This window comes from Scyliorhinus canicula, chromosome 2 (assembly GCF_902713615.1).
Source record: "Scyliorhinus canicula chromosome 2, sScyCan1.1, whole genome shotgun sequence".
NCBI classification, from domain to species: Eukaryota; Metazoa; Chordata; class Chondrichthyes; order Carcharhiniformes; family Scyliorhinidae; genus Scyliorhinus; species Scyliorhinus canicula.
The window spans coordinates 159654292-159672360 of NC_052147.1; the positions used below are offsets into that span (position 1 = coordinate 159654292).

The 18069-nt window shown below is 43.6% G+C and overlaps 2 protein-coding genes across 6 annotated transcripts in view; one reads left to right on the plus strand and one right to left on the minus strand.

The window, feature by feature from the left end:
- Positions 1-345: 345 nt before the first annotated feature.
- LOC119960554 (secreted phosphoprotein 24-like) lies at positions 346-3891 on the plus strand. 2 transcript variants are annotated; one of them, XM_038788208.1, is made up of 9 exons: positions 346-490; positions 637-740; positions 928-1056; positions 1797-1928; positions 2043-2087; positions 2647-2691; positions 3275-3319; positions 3473-3517; positions 3633-3891. In XM_038788208.1, the coding sequence occupies exons 1-9, from the start codon at positions 439-441 to the stop codon at positions 3663-3665; spliced, it is 630 nt and encodes a 209-aa protein (XP_038644136.1). In that variant the 5' UTR covers positions 346-438; the 3' UTR covers positions 3666-3891. The 2 variants fall into 2 exon arrangements, with proteins under 2 accessions (XP_038644136.1, XP_038644143.1); XM_038788215.1 differs by lacking the exon at positions 3275-3319.
- Positions 3892-5128: 1237 nt separating this feature from the next.
- nme9 (NME/NM23 family member 9) overlaps positions 5129-18069 on the minus strand; it is a 99174-nt gene continuing 86233 nt past the window's right edge. For 2 of the 4 annotated variants that reach the window (XM_038788239.1, XM_038788249.1), the window contains 4 exons: positions 15908-15967; positions 13600-13698; positions 11730-11789; positions 5129-6377 (listed from right to left, as the gene is read on the minus strand). In XM_038788239.1, the coding sequence (XP_038644167.1) occupies positions 6289-6377; positions 11730-11789; positions 13600-13698; positions 15908-15967 (308 nt within the window). In that variant the 3' untranslated portion in view covers positions 5129-6288. The remainder of the gene's footprint in view (positions 6378-11729; positions 11790-13599; positions 13699-15907; positions 15968-18069) is intronic. The other 2 variants (XM_038788251.1, XM_038788246.1) reach the window with 2 other exon arrangements.

Genomic DNA, 18069 nt, shown 5'->3' on the forward strand with positions numbered 1-18069 from the left:
TTAGTAATGGTGTGAATCACGAACCATCCATTCTTTTTGCAACAACATTAAATGCAATAATGTGAGCCAAAGAACATCGCTTCAGGGACATATCGACCTCTGTAAATAGCAATGGACTGAAGGCGACTTTGTACAAATTACAGATGAACATTTCCTGTCCTCCATCAGTTCATTATTTCATTTTCTGAGGAATAATCTCTGATCTCTACAAATGTAAACACGATGATGATATTTGGAGGAAGTTCTGCCCATATTACAGCGAATTGGCAGCAGGTTCCGCTGCCCAAGATCACCAAACTGAGCAAATATGAGTCAGTGTTTGAATGTGGTGGAGGTGCAGGATATAAAGACTGAACACTGCAAGGGAAAGGCAGAGTGAGAGAGAGAAGCAGCTCCTTTACTCTTAGCAAGCAGCCAGCTGATCACACAAGAGGCAGAATGAAATCCTTACTCCTCACCATTGCTGCAGTGCAGATCCTCCATTGCTCAGGTAGGTACTGGAGAGAGAGTCACACCTCATAAAGCAACAAGTTATTGGCAGTGAGATTCACTCACTCAGATGTGACCAATGTGTGAAAAGAATTGACTGAAGAATGCTGCAATGTTTTGTACAACTTTCCTTTTCTCTCTCGCCAGGAATGCCGAGCCCTAAGGATGCTCTGAGAGCGTCAGTTCTAAAACTGAACAAAATCACCGAGATCACCAATCTGTGTGGGATAACCAGGAGAAGAGTGAAGGATGTAAGTGTGTCCTGGTCTCAGTGTGTTTCACTGTCTAAAGTTTACAAGACTATTATTGAGTGCAGTTAGACACTGATTATAAAACAGGAGCTGAATATTATATTGTTATCAGACTGATGGGTGAAGCAGTTCAGAGTAAGAACGCTAGATTCACTCAGACACTAATGAACTGTTTTCCTCTCATTAGATTAATCGCACAGGAAAACAGTTGTACAACGTGGATTTAACATTCTCTGTGAAAGAAACCGTCTGCTCCAAGAATTCTGGATTGGAATTTGATGATCCCGGCTGTCACTTCCGTTCCAAAAATTCCGCAGTGAGTCCTGAGTTAGATTGTCACATTGAAACTCATGTGTTTGGAGTTATATCATGGAAACTCCGTGTGTCAGTGCTGAGCTTGCTGTTATAAAGTTGTTATGAATGCCTTATAGTGTAAGAGTGAAGAAGCTTCGTACAATAATGCAGGGCATCCGTGAAACCTCACCTGGATTACAGTGTGCAGCTTTGGACACTTCACCGTCAGGGAGAATTTACTTGCCCAACAGGGTGTGCAATAAAGGGTCACAAGATAGGTATGAGAGTTGTCCTGTGACAGGAGATTGTATAGATTCGGCCTATATTCCCTGGAGAATGAAAGGTGATTGAATTGACAGAGGTAGAATTGTTAAAGGGACGTGACAGGAAAATGCTGAAAACTCTTTCCCGGAATGAGAGAATCGAGGACTCAGGGTCACAATCTCAGGATTAGGGGTCTTCTAAAGCACAGGGAGAAACTACTTCACTCAAAGTGTTGTGAATCTTTAGAATTCTCTATATCAGAGAGCTGTGGATAATTAGTCATTGAGCATCTTCAAGACAGAGATCAATAGATTTTGAGTCATGAAGAAAGGAGTTTTGGGATAAGAAATGGGGTGAGAAGGCGAGTTGATGGGGGATCAGTCGTGATTGGACTGAATGGTGAAGCAGGCACGAGGGAATGACTTTCATCAGCTAGTATTTCTTATGTTCTAAAGTAATCAATGAATCGTTTTAAAGAATTGTGTTTTATTTTAACAGGAAAAAGGTTTGTGCAAAAGCCGTGTCGAATATTTTGCTGATGAGGTTATTGAGGTTGATGTGGAGTGTCGAGGTTTGAAGACAATTGACAGCAACAGTGAATCATCAGAATCGAGTGAGAACAGTTTTGAGGTAAAGTCACCATTATACACATCAGGACAATGGGCTTTCTAACATGCAGATTCTTTAGAAGATGTCTCATTAGTCCACTGTGCTAAATATAGAAATATTAATATTTTAATACAGGTTGAAACCAAATCAAAAGAGACATCGATCGAGGAATCGCCAAATGTGAGTATTAATTGGGAGTTCTGACCGATTATTTTCCTGTTGATTAGAATTATCAACAAAACATTTCAAATCCAGAATGTAATGTGTCAGAATGGAATGCGAAAGAATTTATTTTAATCAGAAATACTGGGGAGGGGAGTCTGAGGTTCGAACACAAATACAGAGAATGAATATGTTCTCTCTGAAGATAAAATCAGCTGATTATTCAGAGAACTGGACAATAGCATTGGGAGAGCAGTGTCTCTTACACTCTCACCAAAAATAGACAATAATGATTAGTCCCTCCTCGAGGGGAACTGCAGATTCAGCACAATAAATCCCAATTGGTGGAGAATCTCAGCCTCTGTTCATTCATCCATCGACCCCACAGCGGGATGGATTATTGCCATGGTGGAGAACAGGAGATGTCTGGTGAGGATTTCTTCCTGAGTTACTTAATCCCAACACAGGAATTTAAAGTGTTACCACTTTCTCATTGAAACATTTTGTTTGGAGATCATTCTAAAATCAATATTATTTACAAAATGCTAAACATATAAATGTTAATATTTTATAACAGGTGAAAAGCAAGTCAGCAGAATCATCCCTGGAGGAGTCTCTGAATGTGAGTATAATCGGGGATTTTGTGTCATATGATTATTAACAAAAATAATCTGTTGAAATTTTAGTTCAGCTGCATCACACTAGGGTGCGAGAGAGCTCGGTGTTTTTATTCAATTAAAAGTATATTGAGAGCATAGGTTGTGTGGTGTAGTGGGTAGCATCCTGACCTGTGGGTTAGAAGCTCTGGGTTCAAGTCCCATCCTGGAAGGCGTGTTTATATCGTGGAAAACAGGTTAATTATCAGCCTGAAAATCTTTCCAATACTCCTGATGACAGGCGGCGAGAGTGGGAGACTTTCCTGGTCAACATACTGCAGGAGGCAATGGCAAACCACTACATACTTTGCTAAACAAATGCTAATGGGAGTCCATGGTCACCAACACCCTGTTAGGGCACGGTGCCTGAAGGAGGATGTTAGAGCTTAGAAATTGAAGGCGTTAACATTTCCTCATGTTTGGTGCTAATAATCAGTCAAATCTTTGGTTTAAAGAGCATTCTAATATTAGTTATTATATTAGAATTGTGATGTATAATTTTAGCTCAATATCAGTTAATTACAGAAAAATCTGAATATTTTATTATAGGTGAAAAGCACGTCAGTAGAATCATCCCTGGAGGAGTCTCTGAATGTGAGTAAATTTGTTGAAACTTATGGCTAGAGCCTGGAAATGTAATGGTTTGATATTTCCTCATATTTGGCACTAATAATCAGTGAAATCTTTGGTTTAAAGATCATTCTCAATATTAGTTCTAAACAGATCAATCTGAATCTTTTGATACAGGTGAGAAGCAAGTCAGCAGAAACATTGCTTGATGTGTCTTCAAACGTGAGTATAAACTGGGACTTTGTGTCAGCGAATTGCTTCTTGATCATCAACAACAATAAAACATTGAACTCAGTCTATCTGAAAATGACTGTTCTGTTGATTCTGTCCATTGCAGGAACACAATGATGATTCAAGAGGCCGACACTAACCATGAATGAAATGTCTAAAAGGCCAACCTTGGTGTGGACACAAGAAGACCTCAGTCCCATTAAAGAAGATGTTATCAATTGTACTTTACTTGTTAATATGTAAGGGTAGGGGGACCTGGGTTCCTGACTGTACATTCTGCTGTAACTGGGAGATTCTGTAGTTTGTAAATGTTTTTTGTTGTGTTGTTATATTCTGTGGATTATAATAAAACTGTAAAGAGAATATTTCCTGGTGTCATTTATAATTGATGTTCATTCCACTGCGCATTCAGATTTCAAACCTGAGCTTGCTTGCTGGGCATGTTCGTTCACTTTCTCTGTCGGGATGACCCTGTTGCATCACCAGACACTTTACTCCCCGTCAGCTCATGGTTGTCGGTCAAATTATCTTTGACAATGACCTTGTTTTATTACCAAGCTAGTCCACATTATTGTTTTGAGACTCTAATACACTTTAACAGTATCATTGCTACAAACATGGTTTTAGTTTGCTGTCTTGAAAATAGATGAATAATTGGCTTTTCTTAGAAAATATATTTTGGGGGAGTAACACTGCTGTCTCACGGCGCCGAGGTGCCAGGTTCGATCCCAGCTCTAGGTGACTGTCTGTGTGGAGTTTGCACATTCTCCCCGTGTTTGCGTGGGTTTTGCCCCTACAACCCAAAGATGTGCAGGGTAGGTGGATTGGCCACGCTAAATTGCCCCTTAATTGGAAAGAAAATAATTGGGTAGTCTAAATTTCTTTTAAAAATATATATTTTGTGCTCACTCAGTGTTTACCACCTTCCACTCATTCTTTGACATGATGGTATTTTCTTTCAAACTTAAATTGGGCAAAGTTGTGCACTCTGAAAGAGTGAATTTACTGCATATTAAGATGACAGATATTGTGATGATACTGCTACTCCTGAAGATAATGGGCTCACAATCTCTAAATTTCATAGATAGAAACTAGAATCCCTGCAGTGCAGAAGGAGGCCATTTGGCCCAACAAGTCTGCACTGACCCACTGAAAAAGCACTCTACCCTGGCTCACTCCCCAGCACTATCCCGGTAACCCAATCTATCCTGACTAAGGGGCAATTTAACATGGCCAATCCACCTACCATGTACATCTTTGGACTGTGGGAAGAAACCCATGCAGACACGGGGAGAAAGTGCAGACTCCGCACAATCAGCCAAGGTTAGAACCGAACCTAGGCCCCTGTTGCTGTGAGGCAGCTCTACTAACCACTGTCCTTTGGTGTATGTTGATCAACAATTTGATTGACAATTCACACTCCTTCAGGAGGTTCACCTGAGATGTGAAGTGAATGCATTTGTGGTGAGGTTCGGTGAGGGGAATTGCTGATAGAAAGTATCCTGACACAAAGTATTGTTCCTTTCCTTTGAAATTGTCAAGCCCAGTGTAGACTATTTGAGAAAATTTGTTTTTAATTTCTGTAAAAAAAAAGATTAAGAAGTGCTCCAGACGGTTAGCAATTCGGATCGTGTTTTAACAAGAGTTTCTCCTGTCTGACCAGATTGAACACAACGCAAACATTAAAGCATTTTTTGATGACATGATTTTTAATTGATAGATTCGCAAGTCCATTCTCAACTTTTCAGTTTATAATAAATGCTGAAGTGTTATCAATTAACCTGCAGTCAGTAGGGGGGGTTTGTTGGATTACTAACAGGGTAAAACAGTGATTTTGACACCAATCATTTACCAAGGCAGCATGGAATTTGTTTTAAACAATGGGGCAAATTATCTGTACAGGTAAATTTGGGGGTCACTTCAACAGCTCACAGGAGTCACCAGGAGAAAGGGCATCTGCCTCGGGGTCACCCAAGTTCTGCAGGAAGAATGGGAGGAGAACGTGAGCCTGGGCAGAGCAACACCAGCTGTGGGTACAGGACACCTTCTCCAACTCCTCAGAGGACCTGTCCACTCTCCCTCTCGGTTCAGCCAGCTAGGGTGCTCCGCACCCTCAGTGGAAGAGAGAGTGTGAGGAGCCCGCACAATGCTCCACAAAAAAATTATACCTAATCAGCACCTGAGTGTTAAATCTACAGATTAGGCAAATTTAAATTCTGGTCATTAATGTTTACAACCAAAATTGCCTGTTAAAATTAGACTTTAAAACAGGCATGTTTTACTAACACACAAACTTAGTTTTCACCCTCAGACTAAAATAACCTTGTCAATCTTTAAAATACAGTTTGAAATGTCACACTTTTCCCCCACATATGACTTTTCTCTTTGTCTTGCTGCACACCCACAGTGAACGGCCACTGGGAGGAAGGACCATGAATTACTGTTCCACCTTCATCCTCGGTAACATCCTGATTCCCTGAGGTTGGGGAATCAGTGGGATGGAGGGATGCATTGAAAGGATCAGAGATGCTAGTAGCTCAGAACACACTGATGAGGCATATCTTTGTTATATTTCAAACCTGCAAAGGCAGAGCCTGTCAACATGACTGTTTCATTGAACTGAATTGAAAGGAGTGATGGTTTAGCTACAGTGCTTTGTATGTTATGTGTGTAATCGGGTCTGGGGGCACAGCGCCACGCATTGTTCACTTTCCACATGACAGAGAATCTCTCCTGGAACCATTAACATCACTGACCACTTTCTACTTCTCTGCCGATTCATGTGATAGACTCTTCTGCGAACTCTCACTCATAGTGCTCGATGAGCTGTCAGTAGCTGAGTCGGCAGGAGCTGAAAGAAAGAGGCATAAGTGAAAACCTGTATTAGTATTTAAATTCCAAGGAAGCATGCAAGTCTGTGTGGTAGTACATGCCCGTGTGCATGCGCATAGATGTGTGCAAGTGTGAGAGAGTACAGGTATGTGATAATGTGTCCGTATGCATTTACGCATGTCTGTGTGTGCCTACATGTATGTGTCTGCCTGTGTGAGTAGCTGTATGTGTGAGAGAGTTCACATGTGTGTTTGTGTGAGCATGTGCATGTGTACCTGTGAGTACTTGTGTGAGAATATGTGTATGCGTCTGAGAAAGGGGGGGGGGGGGGGGGGAAACTTAAATATATGTCAACCCCCTATTTACCTTTATTATACAACTCAATCTAAGTTTAATTTGAGCCCATGACAAGGCTGTCTGTCGGACTTAGATGGTCTGAATTATTCAACATCATACAAATTATCATCCAGGTATTACTGATACAGCCGTTTTTTAAATGTTATTTTTGGGATATTGCCATTGTTGGAATGGTCAGCAATAGTTACCCATCTCTAAATATCCTTAAGAAAGTGTGGGCGAATCGCCTTCTTGGACTGTTTCAGCTCATGTTTCAACCTCAAGTGGTTTCCTACAATGGTATAGTCTAGTCCACCATTTCAGAGGGACAGTTGGGAGTCAACCACATTTCTATGGATCTGGAGTCACATGTAGGGCAGACCAGGTGAGGATGTCAGATTTCCTTCCCTAAAGGACATTAGTGAACCAGATGGGTTTTAATGACAATTGACAATGTTTCATGGTTAATGTTACTGAGACTAGCTTTCAATTCCAGATTTATTAATTAGTTGAGTTTAAATTCAAATTCATGTGATAAAGGAACATCTGTGATTGTGGGTGACCTTAATCTGCATATAGATTGGGTGACTCCCCATGTCTGCGTGGGTTCCCTCCGGGTGCTCCGATTTCCTCCCACAGTCCAAAGATGTGCACGTTAGGTGGATTGGCCATGCTAAATGCTCTAGTGTCCAAAAGAAAAAAAAAGGTTAGGGTGGAGGTGTGGGCTTAAGTAGGGTGCTCTTTCCAAGGGCTGGTGCAGACTCGATGGGACTAATGGTCTCCCTCTGCACTGTAAATTCTATGATTCTATGAAATTAGTCACAGTACAATAGAGGAGGAATTTCTGGAGCGTATATGGGATGGTTTTTTGGACCTGTATGTTGAGAAACCAACAAATGAACAAGCCATCTTGGACAATGAGAAAGGATTAGTTGGCAATCTAGTTGAGAGAGAACTCTTGGGGATGAGTGACCACAATATGGTAGAATTCTTTGTCAAGGTGAATAGAGAGGTAGCTGATTGTGAGACCAAGATCCTGAACCTCAATAAAGGTAACTATGATGGTATGAGACAAGATCTGGCTATGACGGACTGGGAGACATTACTGAAAGGAAGGATAGTGGACAGGCAATATTTAAGGCATTCAAGGAACGAATAGGTAAACTCCAAAAGTTGTTTATTCCCATTTGGCACAGGAGTAGAATAGGAACTGTGGCCAAACGATGGCTTACAAGAGAAATTAGAGATGGTATTAGATTCAAAGAAGAATTAGCAAGAAAAAGCAATAGACCTGAGGATTGAGAACAGTTTAAGATTCAACAAAGGAACACCAAGGGATTGATTAAGAAGATGAAAATACAATATGAAAGTAAACTAGCAGGGAACATAAAAACTGGCTGCAAGGGTACCTTTAGGCATGTAAAGAGAAAAAGATGAACAAAAACCAATGTAGGCCCCTTACAGGTCAGAAACAGGGGCATTCATTTTTTAAAAATAAATTTAAAGTGCCCAATTCTTTTATTTTCCCCAAATTAAAGGGCAATTTAGTGTGGCCAATTCACTTACCCTGCACATTCTTTGGGCTGTGGGGATGAGACCCAGGCAGACATGGGGAGAATGTTCAAACTCCACATGGACAGTGACCCGGGGTCAGGAGTGAACCCAGGTCCTCGGCACCATGCTGCCCTCGGAAGAGGGGCATTCATAACAGAACAAAGAAATGGCTGAGGAACTAAATTCCTTTGCTTCCGTCTTCACAAGGAAAGACATGAATAATGTACCGGACGTTCTGAGAAGCACAAGTTTGAGTGAGGAGCTGAAGGAAATTAGTATTAGCAAAGAAATGTTTTGGGGGAAATTAATGGGATTGAAGGCAGACGAACCTCCAGGGCCTTCTAATATGCAACCCAGAGTACTTAAGGAAGTGGCCCTAGAAATAGTAGATCCATTGGTCAACATTTTCCAAAATTCTTAGTACTCTGGAATGGTTCCTACAGATTGGAGGGTAATGAATGTAACCCTGCTATTCAAAAAGGGAACAAAAGACCTGCAAGTCTAACATCGGTAGTAGGGAAGTTGCTGAAGTCTGAAGGATTTCATAGCACAACATTTGGAAAGCAGTAGTGTAATCCGACCAAGTCAGCATGGCTTTACAAAAGGAAAATCATACTTGACAAATCTACCAGAAATCTTTGAAGATGTAACTAGTAGAGAGTTGACCAGGGAGAATTGGTGGATGAGGTTTACTAAGAATTTCAGAAGGCTTTTGACAATGTCTCACATAACAGATTAATATGTAAAGTTAAAGTGCAAGGGATTACGGGTAGTGTCTTGAGATAGATAGAAAGATGGTTTGCACTCAAGAAGCAAAAAGTTGGAATAAATGAGTCTTTTTCTGGTTGGCACTGTTATGGGCCAGGGTTTAGAAAACCCCAAAGTATATCATGAAGTTCACCTACCCTACAACTGTTCATCGATTTTGGTTACGATAAACACAAGGACCCGCCTTTCAGGTGTTATTCAACTTGAAGAATAACTCAAGTACTTTTAATCAAAAACAAGCTCTATTCTATAAATTTAGTTAACATTTTTATAAACACACACAGTAAGCATTTTTATCAACTACAAACATAAACAGCCCACACAGCTACAGTAATCTATGTATCATCTTTAACAAATACCCCCTTCAGCTGTTCCAATTTAATAACAAAATTCCATAAACCAGAAAACCCTTTTCAAAGGTGTGGCCCAGCACACAGCACTCAAGACCTGGTATGGATGCTCCTGTTTCTTTTCCAAAACTGCAGATTTGAATTCCTTCCAAAAAAGCAATTATTTACTTTAAGTTGTCAAGTGATCTGGAAACAGTTTTTAAAATACAGATAGAGACACACTTCTTTTCCAACCTGTGCTGTACAAAACCAGGTCAAACTCAAAGCGAAAGTAAAACTCAGAGCCACAGCCCAGCTCAACCTACACAATGACATCACTGAAGCCATGTGATAAGACAAAAACATTTCTTAAAGGGACACTCCCACAACAGCACAGTGACTAGTCGTGTACCACACATCTGTGCTAGGACCCCAACTGTTCACATTATATGTTAATGATTTGGACAAGGGAACTAAATGTATTATTTCCAAATTTGCAGATGATACAAAGTTGGGTGGGAAGGTGGGCTGTGAGGAAGATGCAGAGATGCTTCAGCAGGATTTGGGCAGGCTGAGTGACTGGGCAGATGCAGTATAATGTGGATAAATGTGAGGTTATCCATTTCGTAGCAATAATGGGAAGGCAGATTATTATTTGAATGGGTGTAAATTGAGAGAGATGGATACTCAGTAAGATCTTGGTATCCTCGTCCATCAGTTGCTGAAAGTAAGCACGCAGGTATAGCAGGCAGCAAAGAAGGCAATGATATGTTGGCCTTCATAGTGAAATGATTTGAATATAGGAATAGAGATGTTTTACTGCAATTGTATGGAGCATTTGTGAGGCCACACCTGGAGTATTGTGTGCAGTTTTGGTGTCCTTATCAGAGGAAGGGTGTTCTTGCTATGAAGGGAGTGCAGCAAAGGTTTACCAGGCTGATTCCTGGGATGTTGGAACTGTCATGAGGAGACTAAAATTGGTTACAAATATATTCATTGGAGTTTAGATGAGTGAGAGTGGGTCTTATAGAAACTTACAACATTTTAACAGGATTAATTTAAAAAATAAATGTTCCTGATGGTGGGGGAGTCCAGAACTAGGGGTCATAGTTTGAGGATAAGGGGTAAACCTGTTAGGACTGAAGAGAGGAGAAGTTTCTTCACCAAGAGTAGTGAATCTGTGGAATTCACTACCACAGAAAGTAGTTGAGGCTAAAACATTGTGTAATTTCAAGAAGAAGGAGTTAGATATCACTGAGGCTTAATGGATCAAAGGATAAGTGGGGGGGGGGGAGAGGCAATCAGGGTATTGAACATGATGATCAGCCTCATCATAATGAATGGCAGAGCAGGCTCAAAGGGCTGAATGGCCTCCTCAGCCTTGATCATAATGAATGGCAGAGCAGGCTCAAAGGCCTCCACCTGTTTATATTTTTCTATGTCTCTATGTTCCCAGAACATTAGCCTGGCCCTCTGGCTAGTGGCATTCTCACTAAACCATTGTCTCTCCTTTAACAGTGGACAGGCTGTTTGATTGCAGAGCCACCAATGAGGAGCCCATTCTAATATTGAAGCAGCCAGTGTTTCAGGCAGATACTGCAACTGTAACAATTTCCAATAAAATTTTGGATTTCTCAAGCAATCATGCTATCATTCCCAAGTCTGTGAAGGTTACCAGGAGACAATATACAGATATGTATAAATAACAGAATATTTTATAATTTCAGTTCACATTGCTCAGTTATCCTATTGAATTTAGCATTGACTACACAATGTTCTGTTATAAAAGGTTTCCCCTGAAGGCTCATGAGTTAAGTAGTTTTCAAATAGCCTCCCTTGGCATACATCAGAGTTCCATCACACAGTTCATTCCCATAACCCCAAAAGGTCATTCTCCCTTTATGAGGCTGACCAGTGAGTAAGAGAAGGTTCACTGGCCCAAGATAAACATCATCAGAACAACTGGCCCATAGTGAGTATCAGGCAGAATGTCCCAGCATAAAAGAAGAGAGAACATTAGAGTCTGCAATGGCCCTGTGTTCACCCAAGCCACACATGAATCTTCCAGCAGAGTGACTAGAACAGGAAGCCCAGGCGGATTTGTTTGTTGCAACCTATCAAGTTCCGAGACTCATTTCAACATCTCAGGAGGCCTCAGGGTTGGCTGTGCGATTTCTTGATTTCAGATCAGTCCCACACAACATGACACCCAGGTAATTTTTTTAAAAGAGCTAAAAGAAGCATTATTTGACCTCATCCCCCAGAGTTAGCCTGTTACAGTAATCGGCCCCAGCTGCCCTGACAGATGAACTGATTTGCTCATTGACATTAAGATACAGACTTGTTCACAGAGATGAGGGAACCAATTGTAGGTCTTCACTTACTCTCACTATTTGCTGAAGCCTTCTCTGCTGCCTGAATAGTTTCAGCAGTCAGTGGCGAATCTATAAGGTAACAAAACATAAAGATGAGATTCCATTGTGAACTCCTTCTAATTCCCGACTAGCTAACATTAAACAGGTACTGTTCATCTACTAATAAATTTTCCACTTAACTAAAGTTCTTCCTGCCCATTTCACATGTTACATTTGGGACATAACATCAGCAATTCTGCATGTCAAAAGTAAATCCAGTGCCTGTGAAATGTTTTGAAATGTCCAACAAATACAAATTAATTTTGTTGTGTTTGGTCCCTTGTACTTTAAGATGAACTCACCAAACACTTTGATCTGTCCAACCAAGATCCTTCTATTGTGTCACACACACTAGGATAGCGATCTGATACTCCATATATGGCATTTTTCTGCTACTCCTCTGATGCTTATGCATCTTTTTACCCTCTACCTCACATTCTTCTGGAGATGGCCAGGTGAGCCTCTCTTTATATACAGGTCGCCAGGTCACATGACCTTGGTCTTGCGATCACATGGTGTGTCTGTACCGCCACCTGCTGGTTGGAGGTCTCACACCATCCAACTCTGATATGGCCCACAGGCATACCACCACAAATTTTAGTTTAAAAAAAAATCAATCAGAAACTATTTTTTAAAATGAACTAGGTATATCCTTCCAAGCCACAAGCCATCCTGACTGGGAAATTCACTGCCACTGGGTCAAAATCCAGGAACTCCCTCCCGAACAGCACTGTGGATGGACCTACATCACATGGACTCCAGCGATTTCAGAAGGCAGTTCACCACCACCTTCTCAAGGGCAATTAGGGTTGGGCAATAAACGCTGGCTTAGTCAACGATGCCAACATCCCGTGAAATAATTATGAAAAACCATGCATTTTCTTCTGACTCACAGGATAATAATACTAATGGTGTATCAATTGAAGACAGAAGAATGCTTGCATGTTTAGATGATGTTCTCCAGCGCTGACACTAATCTTTAAACAGTCCCATCATTTGCTCAGATGTTTATTTGCTAAACTTTAAATAAGTGAATATTTTCTGAGGAGTTACTCAGGGGGCTCTGACAGGTCGGCACAGCCACATGTATGCATGAACATAAAGGATCAAGGCAGCAATGGGAAAGCATAAATGAGTGTTTCCTTGTTAAAACAGGCCAGGGGTTTGGGGTGGCACAGTTCTTAGCACTGCTGCCTCACAGCACCAGGGACCCGGGTTCAATTCCGGCCTTGGGTAACTGTCTGTGTGGATCTTCCACATTCTCCCTGTGTCTGGGTGGGTTTCCTCCAGGTGCTCCGGTTTTCTCCCACAGTCCAAAGTTATTCAGGTCAGGTGAATTGGCCATGCTAAATTATCCATTAGTGCCCAGGGATCTGCAGGTTAGCTGGGGTTACGGGGATGGGCTTGGGGAGAGGGCCTAGGTGAGTGGATTTTTGGAGGGTCGGTGTGGACTCGATGGGCTGAATGGCCTACTTCTGCACTGTAGGTATTCTATGGGTTTGACATCTGATGGCTCAAGAATGAATCAGAATGGAAAGGGTATGGATGTGTGGGCTGCCAAAGAGGATGTGATCAAATTTATCTGCAATGTCCTTGTTGGTTCAATGATCTTTCAATATTTAATGTCTAGGCCCCAGAATGTTTGTGGCAAATAGCTGCTCAGCGATATGGTCCCCAGAAGGAATCTATGAAGTGAGACTGGTCTATGCTTGCTGTGTGGCATGGAGTGTTGTCCCAATGAAAGAGGAAATCATTCATGATGCAGACCACAGTGCTTTCTATATGTCGTGTGGACACAGCGCCAGCCATAGTACTCTCCCCTGGAACCCAATAGCATTACCATCCACCATCTCCTTCTCTGTCGATTCATGTGATAGACTCTGCTGCGATGTCTCATTCACAGTGTTCTGTGAGCTGTCAATAGGTAAGTCTACAGGAGCTGGAAGAAAGGGATGGAGGTAAAAACAGCACCTAGATTATCACCCTGTCATCACTGAGACAACCTATTTCACCTTCCTCACGTGATCAGACCCCGCTCTGTATCTCACCTCATCTGCTGCTGAAACCATCATCCATGTCACTGATTCTCGACTATTCCAGGGCACAGCTGGCAGATCGCTCACATTCTAACCTCCAAAGCTCTGCGGCTCCACATCCCAACTCACACCAAATCTCATTCACCCATTACCCCTCTAGTCACTGACTTATACTAGTTTATATTCTCATCCTTATTTTAAAATCCTTCCATGACCTCACCCTTTCCATTCCTGTAACCTCATCCAATCCCACAACCCTCTGAGATATCTGAAATTTCAAACCCTCAGATTCTGGCCTCTTGAACATCCCCGATTATAATCACTCTACCATTGGCAGCCATGCTTTCAGCTGCCTGAGCCTTAGACTCTGGAATTCTTTCCCTAAAGGTCGACATCTCGCTCACCTCCTTAGGAACTCACTCTTTGTCCTAGCTTTTGGCCGTCTAACCCTGTGTGGTCTTGTGTGGCTCAGGGTCAGATTCTGTTTGATAACCTGTGAGGCACCTTGAGATATTTTACTATGTTAACGGTGCTTATTTTTAACATTTTAATTCCATCCAAAAGTGACAAGGTGCACAACCTACCGGCCTCATCACACTCGACTCAGGATGCAACGAGGCCGGTAAATCTCGCAAGAGGCCTCTCGCGTGATTTACTAAGCTCATTACGCCTCATGAGATCTAATGGGGTGTATTCCAGATTTACATATGCAATAGTTAGATTCACTCGAATATATCTGCATCGAGTTACCCGAGGCGCAGGATCGAACGGCCTTACCTCGGTGACCTCCCCATGGTGCTATTTAGCACTGGTTTCCCAAATGTGGGCCAGACGTAGGGGCACTTGTGCGGGTCTCCCAGGTGATCAGGTCCCTGGGTGGTTGGGGTCTGGACAGGGTGGTACCCTGTCACTCCCAATGCCATCTGGGCACCATGGCACTGCCAGTCTGGCACCCTGGTGCCACTCTTGCAATGCCAGGCTGCCCAGGTGGCACTACTGTGCCCGGGTGTCATCTTCCGCATGCTCGGGAATGGGCCTGGGGTGCCCTGCCCGTATGAGTTGGGGTGTGGGGGGTTCAAGGATGCCCTAATTGGTATGTTGGGCATTGGGAGGTGTTCAGAGGCCACGGTGGACAGTCAAGAGATCGGGGCACTATTTTAAAATGGCGCCCTGATCTCTTCTTGCACTGGCGAGCAGAGCTCGTTGGTGCAGAAAATGGATCTCAGTGTGGCCTCAACGACGTTCTTCACCCAGGCCCAGAAAAGAAAGAGGCCCATTTAATAATGTCATTTTGAAAGGGTGCCCAGATCACTAAGTGAGCTTGTGGGTCACCCACATACGCCACCAATGGGCAATGTCACCCCTCCAAGCACATGGACACTACCCCATATCCCCCAAGTGAGGACACCATGCTATGAGATCCCTGGGGGCCCCACTCTTCAGCCTCCCCACACCTTAAAGCCCCCTTATTGCACCCCCTCCCTCCCAGGACACCCACCCGTCACCCTCCTAGCCCCTATTTAACTGCCCCGCACACCCCTACCCTTCAAACCACTCCTCCACCCTCCTTCCATGGGCATGCCCCCCCCCCCCCCGGGACCTAACCCTTGGCGGTGCCACCCTGGCATCCAAGCACCCTTGCACTGGCACACTGGCACCCAGGCAGTGCATCTGCTGGCTTGGCAGTACCATTCGGGCACCTTGGCTGTGCCAGAGTTGCAGTGCCAAGGTGCCTGCTGGACAGTGCCAAGGTTCCCATGTTCCAGGGGGAGGGCCAAGGGGCCATCCTGCACTGACCCTGACCACCCAAGGTTCTCTGATGACCCGGGAGACCCCCAGATGGTTTCTTCCACCCCTCCGGCCGTAAGATCGCCACGGACGAGACGTGGACAGCGGAAAAGACCTCGGGTGGGGTTCTCCTGTCGCCAGGTAGGTTTCTCACCCAACACTTGACAATCAGATACATTGAACAGGTGTATTTACTGTATTTACTTCATTGATATCCTCTAAATGCCATTGAAAAAGTGAGTTTGTCTGTCTCAAGATTAGGGGGATTAACTGAAGTTGAATGGCTGTAATTTAAAACCGTGTGGAAAAGCCAGTTACACCTACCCTCAGTATCTGCTGCCGCCTTTTCTGTTGTTTCTACAAACCCAGCCTCCGGCTCTGTATCTATAAAGTAACAGAAGTCAGAAAGGTAAACTATTACAATCATACGTGCCAACTCTTCCAAATTTGTCACAGGAGATGCTAAAGTCTGCCTCATTCGGCTTTGCCCGTGATCACGCGATCGATCTCTGAGGTTGCGGCATGTTTCTGCTGCTGATACCTGTATTGGGATTGGGGTCGCTGACTCTGCTGATTTGTGACCTGTTTGCAAAGAGCACCTCCACAAGGTCCCAGAGTTGCTGCTGGCTCATTTTCAACATTGAACTCAGACCACAATTGCTTCCTCCAGCACTCAACACTTTTAAATAACTATCCTGCAAACGTTAAAGGTCCAACAGACACGAATTCGAAGCATTGCAGGATTAGAATGATCACACATGCCTGTGTAAAATTCAATCTCATGGCAACGTCCACCACGATGTTTTGGTTTAAAATGTTGCAATTTTTCAAAATGCATCATGTAAAAGTCAATCTTAGTTTGTCAGTGATCTCAGGCTACTGGCCATTCCACTGTATCCCCTTCCCTGCTACCCCAGAGACCCCTTCAATGGGAAAAGATGGCAGGTTAAAGATGTATGGCGGGATTCTCAGGCCATGCCCGGCGGCGACCGGAGAAACCCGCCCAAGATCAATGGACTTTTCCATTCTCCACGTCTCGCCCGTGACGATCTTGCCGTGGGCAGGCCGGAAGAATCCAGCCCGTAGTCCAGGAAACGGCTAGTGTTGACCTGCTTGTCCGCTTGGAGCTGCTAACATAGCCATGACAGACAGCCTGACTCAACGTGCTCCCCGAGGAGCCACAATCAAACAGGCTACCAATCTCACCCCTGTCACACCCAGGCTTGGAACTGCAGAGTTCCAACTTCCCGGCCGTGGAAAACCGGACTGCAGCAGGATATAGCCATCCGGTAATGGCAACATTCCCAGGGGCAGCTGGCTAATCGGGGACGCAGTTACATAGCCAATCCATGCACAGGATGCACACGCGAGCAAACCCCTCGAAAACGTTACTTGTCAAAATGTTGGGTGCGATTCAGCGACCGATTCGCCCGGCGTAGATCCGAGCGCAACAGGTGAATCGTGTGCGAGTCCCACATCAGTCTCCATACTTGGCCAATTGCTAGTCACCTGACTCACTCTGGGTGAGATTCAGATCTGAATATTTAAATGAGCCTTAAGCCTGGGACTCAACGGCCACGCATGAGAGACCTTGCCAGGGCACCATTTAATACTGGTCCACAAAACATGGACCAGGCATGACAGCACCTTGGGGCATCTCCCAGGATATCCCCAGATGGCTGGGGAAAGGGAGGTGTGGCACCCTTGCACTCTCCCTGGCATCTTGGCACTGCCAATCTGGCACTCTGACAGGGTGCATGTGGCAGTGGCAGGGTGGCAGTGTCAGGGTACTCAGGTTGGCACTGTCGGGATCTGGCCTGGGGGTCCTTGCCAAGTAGGGGGGAGGGGGGTGTTCTCAGGGGCGCTGGGTAGGGGGCTGAAGGAAAGGTGGGGGGGGGGAGATGGGGGCTGCTTTCCAAAATGGCACCTTGATCTACAAGGAGCTTATCCTGCTGATGAACGTGCCGTTCAGCGGACTTTAACCTGAGTCTGCTGAATCATGCCCGTTAACACTAACCTTTTGCCCAAAGATTTGGCCTCAAAACATTCTCTTTTACATGGTATATATGGTACTAAATGATTTAGACATTTTCTTCAACCCAACTTTTGCATTAATTATGCAGAGTATGAGTGCACATATCATGTTCACATTAAGTAAACACATATAAAATAAAAGATTTTATGGTCCAGATCAATTTATCAGCATTTCTTTATGATGGAGTTCATTTGACTCCGCTGTATAATTCAAAATGGAAAAATACTGAATATGATATTCCTGTCAAAAGCTCACTTAAATGCAAAAAAATAATTATTTTAATGTCCAGATGGTTAAATTCCAAAGCATGATCATTTCATTTGAATTTCCCTCTGTTTTATCACTTGCTTTTTGATTCAAATTGAGAGGGGCAGAGTGTATGATTGAGGACATTTGCAAATCAATAACCCAAGGCTGGAGGTCCTGTGAATAATACTGGAGAAGGGGGTTA